This window comes from Fusarium subglutinans (assembly GCF_013396075.1).
Source record: "Fusarium subglutinans strain NRRL 66333 chromosome Unknown NRRL66333_c0000267, whole genome shotgun sequence".
NCBI lineage: Eukaryota > Fungi > Ascomycota > Sordariomycetes > Hypocreales > Nectriaceae > Fusarium > Fusarium subglutinans.
In genome coordinates this window covers 25726-39134 of record NW_023502330.1, presented here as the reverse complement: position 1 = coordinate 39134, position 13409 = coordinate 25726, and the positions used below count along the sequence as shown (strand labels likewise).

Genomic DNA, 13409 nt, shown 5'->3' with positions numbered 1-13409 from the left:
AAGAGAAGTTTGAAGCTGAAACAAAATACATGGTTGCTTGTTATGTCCTGGAAGTGATCCTGCTGCCGATCATGATCATGAGTCGAACCATCGTTGATCCTCCACATCGCCGTGTGGGGCCGTCCAAACTCACCTCCCGCCTTCACTCGGCTCCGGGGAACATGATAAGTCTCCACCAAAAGATCAATGCCTACCTACAAAAGAAACATCTTTGAGTTTTCTAAATCCTAGTCAAGACTCAGTCCTAAGGGCGCATTGTACCTGCCGGTCGCACTGACACGTCTTTGCCCTGCGGGGCACTGCTCGTGTCACTGCAACATGTGCCGTAACACCACTGTGAGCAGCAGCCTGTAGCTCGCTCACAATCTTCCAACTCTCATCCTTACAACCTCATCAACACCATCGCGATGGATGGCCTAACGAACCTCCTGGGTCGCGGCGAACCTGTTGAGATCGTGGAGCTGGATAAATCGGGAAATGTCTCGCGAACCTGGAATCACACCGTCGACAACCATGTACGTTGCTTTACTTTCCCTTGAGAGCATGAATATCACGGCTAACCTAGCTTCAGGTCGTCGCCAAGTCGAAACCTAGCATCCCACTCATTCCCTCTCTTCGCGAGGCCTTCATGCCAGTCGGATACCCTCACTCTGTCTCATCCGACTACCTAAACTACCAATTCTTCGACTCCCTTCAAGCTTTCTTCTCAACCATCACTTCCCTCCTCGCAAACCGAGCTCTCCTCCAAGGTCTCGGCGTCGGAGATGCCAACTCATCCGCCACATTCGCGATGCTGCTCACAGTCCTCAAGGACGCCATGTCTCGCATCGCCACTATTGTCTTTGCCCACCAATTCGGTCTTCGTATCGAACCCGACGCCAAGCGCTTCCGCTTCCTGGCTGATCTTTTCAACGACACTGCCTTCTTTCTGGAGCTGTACAGCCCGTACTTTGGGCCCTATGGAAAGATCCTTGCTTTGACTTCTGGAGAGGCGTTGAGAGCGTTGTGTGGCGTGGCTGCTGGCGCGAGCAAAGCTGCTCTTAGTGTACACTTTGCAAAGCATGACAACCTCTCTGAACTCAATGCCAAAGAGGCCAGCCAAGAGACCGCTGTAGGTCTTATCGGCCTTCTTGTTGGAACTGTCGTGGTCAAGTATGTCGAGGACCACCACAGCGTTCTATTCTTGATGACAATTCTCGTCTTTGCCCATCTATGGATGAATTACCTTGGAGTTCGAGCTGTGTGCATGGACAACCTTAACCAGCAGCGCGCAACCATCCTATTCGAAGAGTATCTCAAGACCGGGAACGTGCTCTCCCCCGAAGAAGTCGCCCGCCGTGAGAATATTCTTCTCTGGCGACCCGTCGTCCGAAACCAGCATGGACAGAAAATCGCACGCATCGAAATGGCCAAAAGCTACTGGGATGCCATGGGCGCCAAAGCTCCAAACAGCAACATTGTCATCATCGATGGCACCCGGAACTCACTCTTTGTCTGGTATCACTCGAAGCGCAGCTACACGCCCATCAAGATCATGCTCTGGCAGGACGCTAGTGCCGTCCACGCCATCAGTGCTTGGTTCATGGCCTTGGAGATGGCCTGGCTTCTGGAGAAGAGCCAGGGCTACACCGACAAGCTGGATAAGATCTTCCGCGTAAAGGAAACAGTTGATGGCTACGAACAGAAGTACGACAAGCGTGAGCTCTGGGATGAGATGCTCGCCAAGGGATGGAACATCGAGTCGCAGTCCTTCGAGACAGGCGCGCCTGTTCGTCTGCTCGCTCAGCTGGAGGGGAAGAAGGATCGGTAGTTAGATTGGAGGCTATTGGCGTCAAGGCGAAAGGGAATAATACCCTAGAATATGAAAATTGATTCAATGGAGATTTATGCTAGTCATCCAACCCTCTCTATGCTTTTTGCCCATGTTGTACATTTTCCAAAACGCCCTCCAGTGAATCACTCATACATCATACATATTTCATACAGCAGTTCGTCGCTATGCAAGGAATGCCCACTTCTTGGCTCGCATCTTAACACCCTCCCATGTATTCAGCTTCGGCCGCACATCGAGATAGAAACTAGGTCCCCCCTTTCCATCTGGCCGTCCAGCATAAAAGTCGATAACGTAGTCAACCCTCGTACCGCATCTGTCGATAACCCAATCGTGTCGGTCGAACGGCGCCGTGTAGCCGAGTATAGTATTGAAGCGAGCGGTGGGTGTCATGCGATCCATCTTGTTGGCAAAAGATTCAAGCTTAGGTCCATCGCATCTGGTACAATTAGTTCTCTTCCTATCAATAGAGATAACAAAGCCTTACTTTGTGCCCTTGAGATACGGCGCTTCCCACTCCTTGATCTCCTTCCAAGCTCTTTCATTGACAGCATTGTGAATCGGCACAACGGTCTTCATGTCCGCTACCCTTGCATCGTAACCCTTTCGCTTCATCGCATCGAAAAACATCTTCTCCGAAGGATAGACCCAGTTGCCGGAGGGATCTACACCAGTCTCCATTTCATGATTCGCAGGCTTTGCGGGTTCTTTTCCATGATCGACCGGACACGCCGCAGGTCCGCCAGAGGTTCGTGGAATCGTGGATACAACGCGATCAGTATCTAGACCACCGTTCGAAGGATTTTGGGTAGGCAGCGGTGCAGGTTTGCTCGAGGACCATGGGAGATATGATGAGAATGTTTGAGACCATGACTTCGATTGCGCTTGAGCTGTGTGGTCGACTGGACATCCAGCTGCCTTTGCCTTTGCGGCTTCTGCTTCACGGGCTTGAGCGAGCCATGCTTCGCGGGATTTGTGATCGACGGGACATGCGTCTTTGTCTGCCATGACGAGGATGATACGCGGTGTTATCGTCGGGAAGGGTTGGGCGACGATTCGGGGGTTTCGAGAGAAAAATGGCGTAATTGATCATGGATGGATCGGATCGTAAATGCGCCGGAACGGATTGGCCTGGAGGTTTGCGAAGAAAATAAATATGGGTCACGTCCGGGTTTTTCCCGCACAGGCAGGGGTCTGCACCCGGAGGTTAACCTACATCGCCGACTTCACTCCGTTGAAATGAATGCTTGTATTAAATTATCCAAGTTTAGCAAAGGTTTATGAAGTTAGACCTTACTTATTAAATATTTTAGAGCAGCCTTAGGATTGATGTACAGAACTCGAAGTCGGGGAAAAGGTCGCAGAAGTCCCAGAAGATTCCCAAGAGGATATATATAGTAATCGGGGATAAAGGGAGACGACGGAGAAATGCTTGAATGGCCGAATTCATAAAGAGCGCCGATAGACTCGACTGTGGGGTATGTCTGAGTCGCAGAGACGGGAAGTCTGCAGACGACGATAAGGTCATTAGAGACATCGATTGGCTCTCTCACTGTTCCTGCCCATGTGCTGGGAGGCATACGGAAGCGTAGACCAGTAAAGTTGCGGATCTCATTACTCTGCATATAATGAAGCACCAGGGGGGTTCGGGGCCTCCATCTATCTCGAATTCTCTTCGTTATTTCATGCAAGGTCTTGCAGGTTGTCATCAATGTTGTAAATATTCCCGGCTTGTTCAGAGCGTTACCGTTATCAAGGCCTCCGTTCGAAGTGACTTTAAGCCGCATTTGCGTAGCTGTGAGGGGGATGTCCAGGAGGTCAACGAAGTGGGCGGTTGGTTCGTCCAGGTGACTGCGCGCTGCAATTTCCTAGATATCCCGTTGCAGTTCTGGGTAGAGCTCGGGGAACTTTGTGAAAGACATGATGAATGCTGATAGATCTTTTGTACGATGATCGTGATGATGGTGATTGTGATGACGTTACTGTTGTGTACGTGCGTGATGTGCTTGACAAGGCAAGATTAAGGAACCTTGGGACTTGAAGAGATGAAGGCAGTAACAATTAAGATGTTGGTGGGGAAGTGGCAGTCAATGGCAAGTTACGTAGCGTTGGGCATTGTACCTTACCCAGCGTTAAATCAAACTTAGGATCTTAATCCTAAAATACCTATAAAAAGACAGAGGTAACTCAGTATAAGTTTAGGATAATAATCCCAAGTTATAAAAAGATATAGGTAACTTAGTATTAGGTAAGTTGAGGATAATTTTGATAAGTTTATGTTAACACCCTCCCTATATTGAAGTCTGCTATTTTCTTGCTCCCCGAGGAATACCAAGAATATTATGAATGTTTGTATTCTAGCTGGAAAGACCAGGTGACAGTTATGTGTAGATATGCAAATTAGGTAGTCGTCCTACATGGCATACCCGATTTCAGGCCGCCTTGCCCGCCTCACGGTAACTCTTATACTTCCTCATATGCCAGTCAATGCTCTTCCACCGCTCGCCCTTCTCGTCCTCAAACTCAACATCCATTCTCGGCCTCATAAAGTACGCGCACGAGAACCTATTCTCAATCGTCTCCCCCGGGTACGGAGCCACGCGGTGCACCACAGACCGGAACTTCTTCCCCGAGAGGAAGCGGAGCGAGTCGCCTACGTTGACGACTGCGCAGCCATCGCGAGGCTCCACGGATCGCCACTCCTGCGTGTCCTGGTTGAATGTCTGCAAACCGCGATCGCCACAGAAAAGAATGGTCAAGCTGCCCACGTCGGTGTGGGCGCTGAGGCCTGCGTTGGGACCGTCGGTTGAGAGGGAGGGATATCGCTGGACGGTCATGCATGAGGTTGAAGGGTCTGTAGGGAGGTGTTTGGGCGCAAGGAGTATGCTTGTGTCAAGACCTGCGTCGTGACTGATCTGGTCCAGTGCATCGAGCAGTCCTGTGCCGATATCATGGAGCTTGTCCATGACGCTGGCCAGAAGGGGAGCTTCATCCTGCAGTACATGTGGTAGGGAGAGGGGATGCCCGTCTATGATGGCGTTGCATATACCATCTCGGGGAAACTGGTAGTGTTATGTTATTCACAGTTCCGATGAATGGACTTGTTGGATAACTTACTGTGTATCCCTCCACGCCATGCTTCTTCCCATCTCCAGCGAGGCCCGCATTCCTCCCGAAAGGGGTGTAACTACACTCAATAAGTCAGAACGAAAGCAACAATACGGCAGAGTTGAGGATCAACGCACCCATTGAGCTTCCAGGAGCCGATTTTGTCGACGTCATACTTCATCTTCTTCTCCTCGCCCAGCTGGAAGAAATTATTCACGGCCTTGTATACTAACGGTACCTCTTGTATGGCTGGCATAGGCTCTTCGTGAGTGCTCTGGAGATCTAGGTACAAGAACCCATCCTTTTCACATGCTCTCCGGAGAGCGGACAGCTCATTGGCGTTTCCTTGCTTGATCCTTGTATAAGAGATAGTTGTAAAGTCAGCGGACTCAGGTGAGGCGACTGCAGTTGTTTTGGTGATTGTGGCTGTGGTTGACATATTGGCTGACTTAGATATGTGAGTGAGTATATTTCCTGAGGAAAGGGCTGAGAATCGGCATCATAGGATTTCAAAGCCTCTGATATATCATGATACCAAACGGTTTGGATGCCGTCAACGGCTCTGGATTAACCCGTGTCTTGTAAGCTAAGAATACATCGACCTTACCATCCAATGTGAATGTCAGCCAGGTTGGGCTGAGAACGGCTGCAGTGTCATTCATGCAGGGTTCCCAATCAACACCATTATTGGTGAATGTTAGTATAAGTCAACATTCTGCGGGGTCATTGTCCCCTCTCCATTTCATGCAAGTCACACCTGACAAAGATCGTTCTGACACTACATCACACCAGTTTACCATAAACTGACATCGGTATAGGTGATCGCCAACTGGGCCCTGGCTGTGGCAGTTTTCTTGAGTCCGCATCCGGCTCCAATCCTTCGTCCATGCTATTGCGGCACAGATCACAATGAGCATCCCAGGCCTCCCCGTGGAGGGATCACCGCAGTCCTACTGGCAGCATGAAGCCCAGAAGCAACAAGTGCCTACACATACTGAACCTCTCCCAAGATCATGTGATGTAGCTATCGTGGGCGGTGGTTATGCAGGCATTGCTACGGCTTACCACATACTGAAAGCGACCTCTCCACCACCCAATGTGTTCCTCCTGGAGGCAAAGGGTCCGTGTTCTGGAGCTACAGGACGGAATGGAGGACACCTGCGCCCTGACTATCTGATGGGAGCTGCAAGCAACTCAAAGAAGTACGGTGCCTCTGCGGCGGCCGAGATCGTGCAGTTCGAAGCCCGTCATCTCGACGTGATGAGGGCTCTTATCAAATCGGAAGCTATCGACTGCGACTTCGTGGAGACAGAGAGTCTCGCTGTTCTTACAACCCCCGGGCAAGTCTCCATGGTTCGTGAGGCATACGAGGCCTTGAAGCAATCATCGTCTTTTAGTGATGAGCTGCTGGATATGGTAGAGTTCCACGAGGGTGAAAATGCACCTCAGCGCACAGGGTTGCGAGATGCAAAAGGCTATTTCTCCACGCCTGCAGCTCGGGTATCGCCCTACAAGCTTCTCACGGCTCTTTTGGCGCAGTGTGTCGATATGGGACTCTCGCTAAAGACCCAGACTACGGTGGTATCAATTGAGGACGCTGAATCAGGCGGTCATATCCTCAAAATGCGCTCGGGAGAAACCATGACAGCTCGAACTGTGGTCATCGCCACGAACGCCTATACCCCAGCACTTCTCCCCGAGTACGCTAGCTCTATCATTCCCTGCAAGGGACTTGCATGCCACATAACAGGCCCCAAAGGCAAGCCACTACCGAGACTCCTTGCGGCAAGTTATGCTATAATGGAACAGGACACCATCTCCAACAAGACCGGCTACAACTATATGGTACAACTAGACGACGACAGTATAGTGGTCGGTGGCGCTCACCACAAGTATGATGAGAATGACCCAGGGAGCTGGTACAACAACGTCGACGACACGCAACTCATTGAGCCGGCGCGGCGGTACTTTGAAGATGACTACATGCAGCGGACGTTCGTCGGGTGGGAGGAGCCGGGCGCGCGTGTTGACCGCGTTTGGACGGGGATCATGGGGTATAGTACTGATTCGCTCCCTCACGTAGGCGAGGTTCCCGATAGATATGGTGTATTCGTAATTGCTGGGTTCCATGGACACGGTATGCCTGTTATCTTCTTGGCCGCGGAGGGCATTGCCGCCATGACTCAGGGGCTGGTGTACGAGGATACTGGAATGCCGTATTTGTTCAAGACCTCTAGGGATAGGTTGGAGTCGAAGAGAAATGACATCCTGGCTGGAAGGGGAATCCGGTCGACGGAGGAGTAGAGTATGGCTACTGTGTGGTTGCACATATAAGGACAGCATATAAACTAGACTATGTGCGTATGAGATGGTACTTTAGCAAATGCACGTCTTCCTGGTACCTTTGATTACCCACCAAGTCCTGAAACTCCAGGTCTATCTATACTTTGTCTTCAGTCCTTTCGAAAGCCTGCTCAAAGTCCGCAATTATATCCCTTGCATCCTCTATTCCAAGAGACAACCTCACGAGATCCTCATCCACCCCCATAGATAAGTTTTCCTCCTTGGTGAAGTGCTTATGTGTAGTTGACCAGTGGTGCCCAACCAGTGTCTTGGAGTCGCCCACATTCGTGGTGTTGATGATCATCTCAAAAGAGTCGATCAGTGAGATAGCCTCCGCCGCGCCGCCTTTGAGCCCGAACGTGATGACGGTGCCAAAGCCCCGCTGGAAATACTTGAGGGCAAGTTGGTGGTGAGGATGATCTTGGAAGCCTAGATAGCGCACCCAGGCAACTCGGGGATGGGCCTGGAGCCAGAGGGCCAAGGTCTCGGCGTTCTTGGACTGACGCTCGCAGCGGACCGAGAGTGTTTCTACCCCTGATCACAGTGAGTAAGACCATAGATTGTCTTCATGTAAAGATGTTGTTTTGATTCTTACCAATGAATAGCTGCTGGGCTGCAAATGGACCAAGGCATGGTCCAGTGTCACGCATATACTCAGTCTTGAGATACTGCATGTACGCCCTGTCACCAGCAGCTGCATACCAATGATCCTGCTCACCCTGCAGTCCCGGAAGCTGTCCATAAAGAACTGGAAAGCGAAGCCTGTTAGTCTGCCAATCCGAGCGCCCAGTCTCAATAACGAGACCGCCAAGGGTGGTGCCATGGCCTCCTATCCACTTGGTGGCGGAGTGGATGAGGATATCGGCTCCCCATTTAGCAGGCTGACAGAAGTAACCAGCCGCGGTGAGTGTAGCGTCGACCACAAGAGGGATCTTGAGATGTTCTGAGTGTGCAATTGCAGCGAGAGCTTCAAAGTCGGGGACGGAGAACATGGGGTTTCCGAGAGACTCGGTGAAGATGAATTTGGTCCTGTCGTCAATAAGGGATTTGACATGCTCGAGATCGTTTACATCACAGAAACGTGCTTCGATACCGCTATGAGTTCAATTTAGTCTACTGACTTCTCCCAATGGCAACACGCAAAAGACTTACAGCTGGGCCTGCGCCTTGCGGAACTGACGATACGTTCCACTATGAATGCTGGTAGACACGATGACATTATCACCCGTTCCTGCTAGCGAAGAAACGACGCCCAGGACAGCCGCACTGCCAGATGAGAAAGTGAGGGCATCCCTGCCATCCTCGAGGGCGGCGATGCGTTTCTCAAGTCCATCGTGAGTCGGCTGCGAATCTATATTAGACACAGTCGTAAATAGCACTAGGAGACAGACTCACATTAGATACCCGGGTATACAAATGGTTTTGGGAGCTTGATATGTCACTCAAAGCTACGTTCAGAGCGGCTGAAGAGCCGAATTTGAACGAGGCTGTGTTATAGATGGGTAGCGTGCAGTGGCCATACTTTGGGTCTACTTCCAGCCCTGCATGAATCTGGATAGTGTCGAATCTCCATTTTGGCTTGTTCTTGATAATCCCGTTGGTTGAGGGCCGCGATGATTTCTTATCCGAGGTCCCGTTGGTGTGCCCATTTGCGTTGTGTTCTTTCATGCTGGGCTGTGGAGAAGTAGAACCCGGCGATTGTGGTTGTAAAAATTAAAAAACAAAAGCAACGTAGAGAGACTGTATAGGGCGAAGAGAACATAGGACTGATGTTCGTAGGGAGCATGGCTAGATAGCCACTCATACGAAGGAGCGGCCTGCACTAGCACGTTCACTTTGGATCATTGCCTCTGACTCTGCAGGGTCATGCGCGGGTCTTTGCCTTTTCAGGCCTTTAATTATGTAAGTATTACATGCATAAGCTAATCGTCAAGGGTAAGGTGATTAGGATACAAGTTATGTTATACGTGGATTGGGCGGGGTTGACTTTGTATCATTCCACCATGCTGTAGCGAGAGAGGATGAGGATGAGATTTGGATATAGGATAGCGATATGATTCTCACTTTCCTTTGGCATCTACGGGCTAAGAAACGCAACTAGGCTGGACTGTGCGTGATATACGTGCATTCCAGTCGTCGTCTTTGGAAAACACCAAAGGTTGATTGAGCAACTCCTGTATGCATATAAACACTTGTCACTATTGAACCACATGAAACCATTTAAGGTGCCATCGGGTCATTACGAACCCTCACCATATGGCGATACATCTAACTTCAATACTCCAGCGAGCTGGCCCGTAAGCAGCATCACCAAGATCAGGACTCGCATGAGGCGCGCCCCCAACATCGCCAGACACCAACCCTCCCCCAAGAGCAGCACTATCAAAGAACTTGAGCACAATGACCTCGTCTGGCTTCTGCTCCGGCAGATAGTACCACTGCGGACTCTCCAGTCCACCCTCAGCCACCCCCGACTCCTCGTATGCTTTCGCATCAGCTTCACTGATAATCACAGACTCCAACTCTCGTAGAAAGTCACCGCCCATAGAAGGCGCTGCTAACATTCTAGACTCATAACCCAGAAATCCTAATGCCCCGTCCTTGGAGAAAGACCATCGAGGCGCCATTGCTAGCGGATCCCGCGTGACCGTTCGCATGGGCCGCCAGACGCTGTAGGCTGCGTAGCGCGGTCCTAGCTTGCCGTCCGCGTTATACTCTGCATCGATGATATCGTTGCTCGCCTTGTCTTGGGCATCGACTTGAGCTGCGGTACAGATCTTATTTTCGGCACCGATGATCCCGGCCTCAAGTGCGGCTTTGTGAATGTCTGGCCTCCAGCGACGGATGGAGCGCCGAGCACCAACAGGCGTATAGTCTACATGTGCTCCTCTCGCAGGCCTCGAGTTGTCAGAGGATGCAAGATGCGTTGGCCGAGTTTCATCTGACGCTTTATAGTTATCAGGTACGGTCTTCTGGTCTTTGCCATTGACGGCCGCCGAGCTACCGACTCCACTCGCAGGTTTCTTGACCGGCGCATCACCTCTTCGAACGATACTGTTTGTGATGAAGACATGCCTCGCCCCTGTCAATTTGAGGATTGACTCTTTCACTTCAGGGAAATAAGTCTCCTCTAAAGCTTGCAAGTCATCGTAATCTCCGGCCTGCACCTCGTTGTCGATTCTGGCCCATTTTGGGTCAAACTTGATGGCGGTGAAGCCAAAGTCCTTCAGGATCTCTGCCGAATGCGACCAAGACCAGTCTGCACCATCGGGGAAAGCTACTGGGCGTAGATCATGCAGAACGTATGGTACAGGAATCTGCTTTACGCTGGGGTTATTCGTGTAGCCCCTGTTCCAAGCTTGTTCCGAGGTATGTCGCACGCCATCATCGATCTGATACCTGATAGTGGCGATTGTTGACGGATGATCTGTTTGGGAGGTTTGTTTGGCCTTGGACATATGATGAGACATGATGATGGATATGAGAATGGATGCCTGTAGTGAATGCTGGTGATATCCAACAGCTTGGAGACCGTGGGTCACCTACACTCATAACACTAGCTCATGATATAAACACCAGTTCAGAGCCATTCTGGCAACATTCAGGCCACATTGACCATGCCTCAAGTTGTCAAGAGACCTGATACTCTGTCAAGCGGGTATCTATCATCCAGGCACCTTACATGCCTAAGGTAGTGCTTCTGTCACACCACTTCCAAGTCTCGAGTTTGTTTTGTTGCCATCCGTCTGCCGTGCAGCCATGTGAGAAATTTAGTGATGTGCCACCCGTGTTAATCCCCCGAGCCACATGCAAAATCTCCAAGGATCATCAATCACGCAATAGTACTAATCAGTTAGCAAGGGGGCCAATCGCAGGGCTGTTGGCTCGAATCAGATACGGTCTGACTAAACGGATAGACGGTCATCACTGCTCATTTCAGTTAGCAGGATCAACATCTTCAGGTACCTGTTGGCCCTGACAAACAGCCCATGGTTGAGTGACAGGTGAGGCGAGGCGAGGCGAGGTGCGCAGTCATAACCTGCTCTTGCGCCCGCTGCTCTGACCATGCATCACCAACTGCAACGGCGTTGACAAAAGGTCCTGACACAGGCAGCCTTCCCATTCGTCGTTGACACGCTTTATTTCCAGGACAAGATTTATCTTTGACTTGACCAGGATTTATATCCAGTACCATTCATTCGTTGTTCACCGTCAATTCATACAATGTAACTGGGCATAAGGTTGCAAATATTGTTTAAGCTTACAAGTTTTGTTTAAGCTTACTCTCCATCTTACGCTCCGGACGGAACTGGGAAGCCAAGCCGGGACCTGACATGGTGTCGGGCTCCGGAGAATATATTGATTGACTAGGCCCGCCTATTGAGATCAGCTAGATCGATACAGGTAGCGTGCAGGGAGATCGCAGTCCAAGGTACTAGTTATGCCCGCGTTAATCCCCATCAACCACCTCTTATCAGTGGAGTTCGTATACAAGCCGTGCCGGCATCTTGTTTGTTTTGGGATATGGTGATGGCTAGAAGGATTCCGTCTAGTCTGTATATGTATACGGCACGGCAGAGAATCGCGATTATGATACCTCAATGATCTCATGAGCCACTCCAGCTGCCTCATTCGGTATATAAGCACGCAAAAAACATACCCGTAGGGCCGTAGCCAACTCCCTGCTACACCAAGAACCCTGCTCTCCTTTGCTGTCGCCTGGAGTATTTGGGGTCCGAAACACTCAAACTTCCACTTCCTCCGTCGACACATTCAGAGTCGTAGTTTGCGCGTTCCTGAGCGCCAAGGGCTGTGCCGGGGAGCCGTATTATACGCCATCACCATGGTTTATTAGTATGGACTGCCACTCTCTACGCCGCTAGCAGGGTGAACATCTCTTGGCTCTCAATTGAAATGGAAGAGCTTGAAGCCTGCGTCCTCTTCCCATCGCCCAAGCAGCAGGAAACGCAGCGTCTCCGCGAACGCAACAGAATTGCCAAGAGGGCATCGAGTATGTTACCACGACTTTACTGCAATTGCCTTCTCTTCTCGGTGCTCACATGCCTTAGGAGCGCGACAACGGCAACGTGAGCAGCACAGCGACAATACTGCGGACGTTGCAGTACAGCCAACGCCAACTGCAGAAGCAACTTCGCAGGACTTGGCTCCGCCATTGCACCCGCCACAATATCCTGGCTCTGGCTCTGGCTCTGGTTCTAGCTCTGACTCCGCCTGTGTACGGGCCGAAGCGTCGGAAGACCTTGGCGTCTGGGCACTAGACGGCCCCCTAGACGACCCTACCGCCCTGCCCTGGCCCTCTTCTCTCGATGAGGACTGGCCTGGTTTTAGTGGTTCACTAGTGGACACGCTTAGCCCTCGTCAGCTCTCAGTCTCAGTCCCAGTCTCAGTCCCGGGGATATCCAACCCAGAGCCGAGAGCACCACCTCCATCTTCCACGACTTCACTCACCTCCGACTCCAGCGATCTCAACAGTAGACCATCTAGGCTACTCCACATCGCCGCTCGCAATGGAACGACCGGGATTCTCCTCTCGCTGATCAAGGCCGGCGCAGATGTGAACTCGCGCGACTGCTCCGGCACAACTCCCCTCCATATCGCTGTACGCTTTCGACGTGCAAGTGTTCTCGAGCTGCTGGTGAATCACGGAGCAAATATCAATGCCCGGGACTCGGCCAACATGACGGCCCTTGAAGTAGCAGTGAGGGCTCAGGACGAAGAGCTCGTCAACATTCTCCTCTCTGGTGGAGCTGAGCTTCATTAATCAAGTGCTTGAATAGAACAGCCACTATTTGACACAGGTAATTCTTTCTTTTTGGTACATGGGCTAGCAACATATCTAGATGGGGGCATAGTGCAATACACGAATAATGACTTTTTGAACTTCATGGTATGCGACTTGTACTCCTGAACGCCTAACTGCCCTTTGCTGTTGAGGACCATCTTGTGTTGGTGGTCATGTCGTTTACGCTTGCGATGGAGTATGATCGGTCACGTCGTATCATATACACAAATGTTCGCAAAACGATCAAGGTTGTTCGTCATGTCAAGTTTTTGTGATGTTGGAAAAGCAGTGATCGTATCGTCATCTACTGGCATCTTGCTCATT

At 50.9% G+C, this 13409-nt stretch overlaps 7 protein-coding genes across 7 annotated transcripts; 3 read left to right on the top strand and 4 right to left on the bottom strand.

Moving 5' to 3' along the window:
- Positions 1-407: 407 nt before the first annotated feature.
- Positions 408-1810, top strand: FSUBG_12420 (UPF0420 protein; the record flags this gene model as incomplete). Its single annotated transcript, XM_036677207.1, has 2 exons — positions 408-515; positions 572-1810. 2 exons carry the CDS (start codon positions 408-410, stop codon positions 1808-1810), a joined length of 1347 nt encoding a protein of 448 aa, XP_036532114.1.
- A 186-nt stretch (positions 1811-1996) lies between these two features.
- FSUBG_12419 (cytochrome c heme-lyase) lies at positions 1997-2839 on the bottom strand (the record flags this gene model as incomplete). Its single annotated transcript, XM_036677205.1, has 2 exons — positions 1997-2270; positions 2319-2839. The coding sequence occupies 2 exons, from the start codon at positions 2837-2839 to the stop codon at positions 1997-1999; spliced, it is 795 nt and encodes a 264-aa protein (XP_036532113.1).
- Positions 2840-4263: 1424 nt separating this feature from the next.
- Positions 4264-5378, bottom strand: FSUBG_12418 (Clavaminate synthase; the record flags this gene model as incomplete). The annotated part of the gene is made up of 3 exons (XM_036677204.1): positions 4264-4893; positions 4949-5018; positions 5077-5378. 3 exons carry the CDS (start codon positions 5376-5378, stop codon positions 4264-4266), a joined length of 1002 nt encoding a protein of 333 aa, XP_036532112.1.
- Positions 5379-5848: 470 nt separating this feature from the next.
- Positions 5849-7243, top strand: FSUBG_12417 (FAD NAD(P)-binding protein; the record flags this gene model as incomplete). The annotated part of the gene is made up of 1 exon (XM_036677203.1): positions 5849-7243. One exon carries the CDS (start codon positions 5849-5851, stop codon positions 7241-7243), a length of 1395 nt encoding a protein of 464 aa, XP_036532111.1.
- A 136-nt stretch (positions 7244-7379) lies between these two features.
- Positions 7380-8950, bottom strand: FSUBG_12416 (o-acetylhomoserine (thiol)-lyase; the record flags this gene model as incomplete). The annotated part of the gene is made up of 4 exons (XM_036677202.1): positions 7380-7816; positions 7878-8377; positions 8435-8625; positions 8678-8950. The coding sequence occupies 4 exons, from the start codon at positions 8948-8950 to the stop codon at positions 7380-7382; spliced, it is 1401 nt and encodes a 466-aa protein (XP_036532110.1).
- Positions 8951-9531: 581 nt separating this feature from the next.
- FSUBG_12415 (GA4 desaturase) lies at positions 9532-10752 on the bottom strand (the record flags this gene model as incomplete). Its single annotated transcript, XM_036677201.1, has 1 exon — positions 9532-10752. One exon carries the CDS (start codon positions 10750-10752, stop codon positions 9532-9534), a length of 1221 nt encoding a protein of 406 aa, XP_036532109.1.
- A 1444-nt stretch (positions 10753-12196) lies between these two features.
- On the top strand, positions 12197-13064 carry FSUBG_12414 (ankyrin repeat domain protein; the record flags this gene model as incomplete). Its single annotated transcript, XM_036677200.1, has 2 exons — positions 12197-12293; positions 12352-13064. The coding sequence occupies 2 exons, from the start codon at positions 12197-12199 to the stop codon at positions 13062-13064; spliced, it is 810 nt and encodes a 269-aa protein (XP_036532108.1).
- Between the last annotated feature and the right edge of the window lie 345 nt (positions 13065-13409).